Below are 6,607 nucleotides of genomic sequence, written 5' to 3'. Positions count from 1 at the left end.
GTCTATACTACCGTGAGCAAAATGGCGAGAAGTTTTTCCTGTTGTTATATGTGGACGACATCCTCGTAATTTCCCGAAGTCTTTCTGTGATCGGTGTTATCAAGATGCTGCTGAAGTCGGAGTTTTCAATGCAAGACATGGGTGAAGCTGAAGTCTTCTTGGGCTTTAAAATTGAACGAGATATACTGCGGGACGTATGCGGCTAAGCCAAGAACATTACACTAGATCGGTTCTAAAGCGTTTCGGAATGAAACAGTGCAAATCAGTATCAACTCCCATGGAAGCTGGACTTCAACTTCTGAAGAGCGAAGCCGAGAAGAAGCTGAACAAGTCATACAGAGAGCTGATAGGATGCCTAACGTATTTAATGGTCACGTCTCGTCCGGATATCAGTGCAGCGGTGAACTATTTCAGCCAGTTCCAGAGTAATCCGTCTGAAGAGCATTGGGTGCACGCCAAAAGGATGTTACGTTATCTACGTGGGACAGCAGACCATGGATTAGTCTATGAGAGGTCATCGGTTCCCATTCGTCAGGTGGTTGGTTTTGCGGATTCAAACTGGGCTACTGATGTGAATGATAGGCGTTCAGTTTCAGGAATCTTGTTCAAGCTGTATGAAGCTACGATTTGCTGGAGCACCAGAAAGCAAAGCACCGTATCGTTGTCATCGACCGAAGCTGAATGTTCTGCTCTAGCTGATGCTGCTTGTGAAGCCACTTGGATTCAAAAGGTCCTGAATGAGTTGGGATTGCTAGAAGCAAAGCCGTCATTAGTCTATGAAGATAACCAGTCGACCATTGCGATTATGAAGTCAACTGGACCTTCAAAACGACTGAAGCACACTGATGTCAAGATCAAATATGTAAGTGAGTGTGTGGCCAAGAAGAAGCTAGAAATTTGCTATATTTCAACAAGCGAGCAACAAGCTGATCTACTAACGAAAGGTTTGTCAGCGATACCGTTCCGGAAGCTTTGTTGTAATATTGGAATCTTTCCACAAACTCAGAGCAACAATTAGTTTGAGGAGGGGTGTCAACAAGCAAACCAATCGTAGTTACCATGTATTACTAAGTACTTGAATAAAATATGACATGCACTAAAAAAATTAGACGGAACAAAAGGACCAGGACCTGACGGAATAGCACCTATATTCCTAAAGATCCTGGCTGAGCAACTCACCCTTCCCTTACATTGCATTTTCAATATGTCACTACAAACTGGAATATTCCCAGAAAAATGGAAACAATCTTTTATGGTACCTATCTTTAAATCAGGCGCTAAATCTGACGTACGTAATTATCGTGGAGTTGCCATTATCTCTTGCATTCCTAAATTATTCGAAGCAATAGTCAACTGAAAGGTCTTCCAACAAGTAAAGAATAGAATTACGTGTATGCAACATGGCTTCTTCAAAGGCCGTTCAACTTCAATTAATCTGTTGGCTTTTGTGACTTTTATTTTGAGTGCAATGGAAAATGGCAAACATCTAGAAGCTCTTTACACTGACTTCAGTAAAGCATTTGACCGCATCGACATTCCATTACTACTCTTCAAATTGCAGAAAATAGGAATGGAACAAAGACTCTTAAACTGGCTCAATTCTTATCTAACAAACCGTGAACAAATTGTTCATTTTTAAAATTCTCTTTCAAATCCAGTAAAAGTCACTTCGGGAGTCCCACAAGGCTCTCATCTTGGTCCTCTTCTTTTCATTCTGTACGTTAATGACATCTCCTTCGTTCTCAAGCATATCAATGTACTTGTGTATGCCGACGACATGAAGCTTTTCGCGGAAATTGGAAATGAAAACGACATCGAAGCATTTCGAAACGAAATACATGTATTCCTTACTTGGTGTGATAAAAATCTACTAACACTGAATGTGAAAAAGTGCAACTCTATAACATTTAGCAAAAAAAAAACATGTACCAAATATTGTAATATGTCTTGGAAATCAAAATGTAGAAAAATGTGAAATAGTTAGAGATCTAGGCGTCGTCCTGGACTGTAAACTCACATTCATAGAACACTACAACTCTGTAATAAATAAGGCGAATAGTGTGTTAAGTTTTGTCAACCGCTTCTCACATAACTTCCAGGACCCATACACAATAAAGCTTTTATATATTACATATGTAAGGCCTATTCTGGAATACTGTAACATCGTTTGGAACCCGTATATGGTCGTACATGAAGAACGCATTGAGTCAGTCCAGAAACAGTTTCTTCTATTTGCACTTCGTAAACTCAACTGGACCTCATTTCCACTTCCTTCATATGAAGCACGCTGCATGCTCATAAACATCCAAACACTAAAAGAACGCCGTGAATTTGCAATGCTTTCTTTTGTTAATGACCTAATTTCGCAACGAGTACAGTCAGCTGAATTACTAGAAAAACTAAATTTCTATGTACCTGGGCGTCAACTAAGAACACGAATTTTGTTTCTAACCAAAACATCCAGAACAAATTATGCAAATAACGCCCCTATCAATCGCATGATGCGTATATACAATCAGCACTGCGAAATAATTGACACAACAATGAATAAAAAACAGCTAAAAAGAAACATGTACCGCAAAAATAATATTTAACCTAAGGAAACATTGTAACATTAGTGTATAAGTGTGTAGTCTACATTTGTTTGACGAAATGAAATGAATAAATTGGACCGAAAATCAGATTGAATTATACCGTCAACCGAACAAGTCGTCTTTCCTCTGTACTCTGTAATCAAGATAATTTTTTTATCCATTTATGTACCATACCTTACCTTTTCTAGCATTTAACATAAAAACAGCAAATGAAATGGTTGAAACAACGACAAAAACTGATAAACTAACGATGTTTGTTTTTTATGGAATTTACTAACGCAAACATTTTATCATTGGTTTTGATCACTTTTTTGCAAATACTTAGTATTATAAATAATAGGCTGTATCGATACATGTAAATGAAGTTACAATGAAGTTTTTATCCCAAGGAATGTCAGGGTTTCCAGTAAATTTACACACTATAAAGTGTTCATTATTTGAAACTGTTCGGAATTAGCCATATGGAGCGAATCATTTTTAAATACAAATGGCATAGAATGACACTTCGAATAAAAACAAATGCATGGGAACTATTGTCATTTATCTGGATTTATTTTCAATATAATGTTCAATGCCTCTAAAAACACCCTGTGTACGCTTCTCAACAGTCTACTTTCGGTTTCGGTAACCACAAGTACTCGGCATCCACCAAGAAATCATTGTATAATAATGAAATGGATAACACACAAAAACAAAGTCAAACGATATTAATCAACTTTCGGATACTGAACATAATTTACGCTAATTCAATCACGGTACAGCGCGTGAACTCTGCAAATTAACGAATTATTTATTGCTCGTACATTCATCATTCATTAACACAAAACCGCGCAGGTTAAGTTCATTCACGCAGGCAAACACTGCTGATAACTAGTGGCTGAAAATGGAAACAGATAAAAAGCTGTTGCAGTATCAGTAAATCAGTTTATCGGCTCATATACCACACGGCAGGTCGATTTTGAAATGGGCCATAATCGGGGGAATCTCGAGAAAATTTATTTTAAGTAGTGCATCAACCATTTGTTTTTGCTTTACTTTGGCGCGCGTTTGCTTCGCACAATTTGATCCAAAATTAAGATCATATTTTACGGCAAACGCGGAAAAAAATGCTGATGAAATAAGAAAAAAAATCCACCGCTGAAGACAGTTCTCGTAATAGAAAGCAAACCGTCGGATGCATTGTCCAATTGCAACAGACTTGACCATTACACTAGACTAGGCTCAACTTCGGCGGTGTGGACTAATTATTTGCGAAACATTTTTCTCGCATTATTAATTTGTGACTAGAGCGTAATCATTGCGGTGTTCGTTTGCGGTTCGATTTAACTATCGATCATTATTCTGTACCGTCTTATGATGTAAACAAAAACTCCACCAGTCAAAAGCAGCGCGGTAACTCTATTAGCATTCAATAAGCCAATAGAGAAAAAAAAAAAGTGATCGTAGCTATGTTTAACGGTTCAATTTCGACAGATTTATCAGTTTTTCGATTGGTAGCATTCGTTACGTTTCGCTCTTATCGCACCAGGTGGAAGTGAAATGCTCCAAACATGTTATGATGGCATGCAATTAATCGAGTTTCGGATGCAGTTAAATTATTGTTGTCTGTGCACAGCTTTCATTGGACATAAAATCTGCATTGATATGCACTCAATGAAAATCAAAATGTCATTAAGCTTCCTTGTGATGTTGAGCATGCGTGTTAAATGATGCATATTATTGGGTTGGGGAATAAGCGTTTTTATATTTCTTCTTCTATTTTTAAACGATTTATTTGCTGTTTGGCAAAAGGTCAGTATTCATTCGATAGAACTCTTTCTGCTCTACAAAACTATGTTAATTGTATTGCAGAGTTTTTTTGTTTGAGGTTTAGAAATGGAATACAAAGTAGGCAAAAATCAACATTTTCGACCCCTGCTCTTATTTGCTATTCATCGAGGTCAAAAAGCTGCCGAAGCAGCCCGGGACATTTGTGACGTGTATGGAGAATATCCACAGCACGAAAACGGTTTGCAAAGTTCAAAAATGGCGGCTTTGACGTCGATGACACGCTCCTCCTTAATTTGATATAGGATGTCTCAAATCACTTTTGAAGGAGAACGGTTACCAAACCTGTCGTGAATTTGTATATAATTGATTAATTTATTTACATAATTATTTTTGTTTGTTTAAATAAAAGCAACGCTACGAACTTATTCCCCAACCCATTAACCAGCGTATGAAATTTAATACGCAAAAATGTCCGTTTTTGAAAAACTGTTTTTGATGAATCTAAAGTGTTAAGCGCATGTTAAATGATACCACATGACAATTTAAGAGTGTTTTTTGTGTCAGTGTCATTCTAGCTGCCATTTTTGTTGATTTGTTGTGTACTGAAGCTTGCAAAGTTCGAGTTTAATGGAGTCGCAAAAGTAAACATAAATTTTTCTAAGTTTTACATCTTAAAGGATTCTAAATTGCTCAAATCTGTGACACAACACTAGTAGACGAGTGTAAAAATGATATCTAGCAAAAAATCCGAAGAAAATTATGAAACCGCAAATCTATGTTTACTTTTGAGCGTATGAAATTTCATAGGCTGTGCAACTACGGTATATTTTTTCCTCAATAGGATATATCAACTTCCCGATAATCCGGAGGAGCTGTACAATTATCTGATTGATTTGGACGAAGACGCTTTCGAAAATCTAGTGTCAAAAATGATATTAACTTTGTCATCGTGCCCCCAAGCGGTGGAGACAGCGATGTGGATGCTGGAGATAGTGACTCGGGGGACGGCCCTTCCGGTTTTGGCAAACAAGTGCATGTCGAGAGCAACATTGAACGAAGCCAATCACAAGAATGCTCCTCGGGCAGCAGCAAGAAGCGGAGAGCCAGACACTGGGAAAAAAAATACCTTAAATTCGGATGCAGATGCAACCGTTGTTCTTGAATGACATTCACCTTATCTTAGTGATCTCTGCTCGAAACATGAATGGTCTGCCGTTCAAATGTTCCATTACCTATTTGACACAGATTTCGTCGGACTAATCACCACAGAGACAAATAAGTACGCACTGCTAAAAGGAGATTCCCTGTGACCGTACTGGAATATACAAATTTCTAGGAATTGTGCTCGTTTCCGGATACGTAAAAACCAAGTAAGCGGTTCTACTGGGAAGCAAAAGCTATGCCAATAATATTGGGCAAATCATAAAATATCTGCATTTCAACGACAATTTACTTAATGATGGGCCCGACAAATTGTTCAAGGTTCGACCTTTGATTGAACATGTAATTGACAAGTTTCTGAAAATGGGACAGCCGTTGGGAAAATATTTCTCTATCGACAAAGCTATGGAGCCTTACTACGGCAGGAACTCTATGAAGCAATTAATCCGAGGAAAGCCAATTCGTTTTGGTTACAAATCATCAACTTTATCCCGTATGAAGGTAAAACACATGTTTAGATTTATATGCATTTTATAATGTTTTATTGATATACTTTGTAGGAAAAACTGATCGTTACCCTGGAGAACCATTGGGATCGAAGGTTGTGTCCAATTTGAGCAAAGATATTGTTGCTGAAGAAAGTTACGTATACATAGATAATTTTTTTACCAGTTTGGCCCTTCTTGAAGAAGGCTGCACCATCCGTAATAAGAAGTAGTATTGGCCCTTTTTCCGATTTGTGCTGAACGGTGGGGTTGTCAATCTTTGGCATGAATCATGGAAATGGACCTTTGATTAATTTCGTCAGAGCTAGGGATTGCATTACCGTGCCAAAATTTCAATTACCGGTTATTCGGTAATGAAAATTTAATTACCGGTAAAACCGGTAAATCACCGGTAAAAACATACCTTAAAACACCCAATTTTCTTGAAGAAACGGTTTTTATTTAGAATGAGTAGTTTACAAAAAAACATTTTGCAAGTTTTTGTTGGTTAAAGTAAAAGTAACTTAAGGACACAGAGAATGTTAATTCTGTCGTCTACTAATCTAGATCGGATCTCATTATGTTAGGCGTACAGTA

At 37.6% G+C, this 6,607-nt stretch overlaps 1 protein-coding gene across 1 annotated transcript; it reads left to right on the top strand.

The window, feature by feature from the left end:
- Positions 1–247: 247 nt before the first annotated feature.
- Positions 248–1,018, top strand: LOC129773576 (uncharacterized). Its single transcript, XM_055777203.1, has one exon. The coding sequence runs from the start codon at positions 248–250 to the stop codon at positions 1,016–1,018; it is 771 nt and encodes a 256-aa protein (XP_055633178.1).
- Positions 1,019–6,607: the final 5,589 nt, after the last annotated feature.

Source organism: Toxorhynchites rutilus, chromosome 3, assembly GCF_029784135.1.
Source record: "Toxorhynchites rutilus septentrionalis strain SRP chromosome 3, ASM2978413v1, whole genome shotgun sequence".
NCBI classification, from domain to species: Eukaryota; Metazoa; Arthropoda; class Insecta; order Diptera; family Culicidae; genus Toxorhynchites; species Toxorhynchites rutilus.
This window is presented reverse-complemented; position numbering and strand designations above follow the sequence as displayed.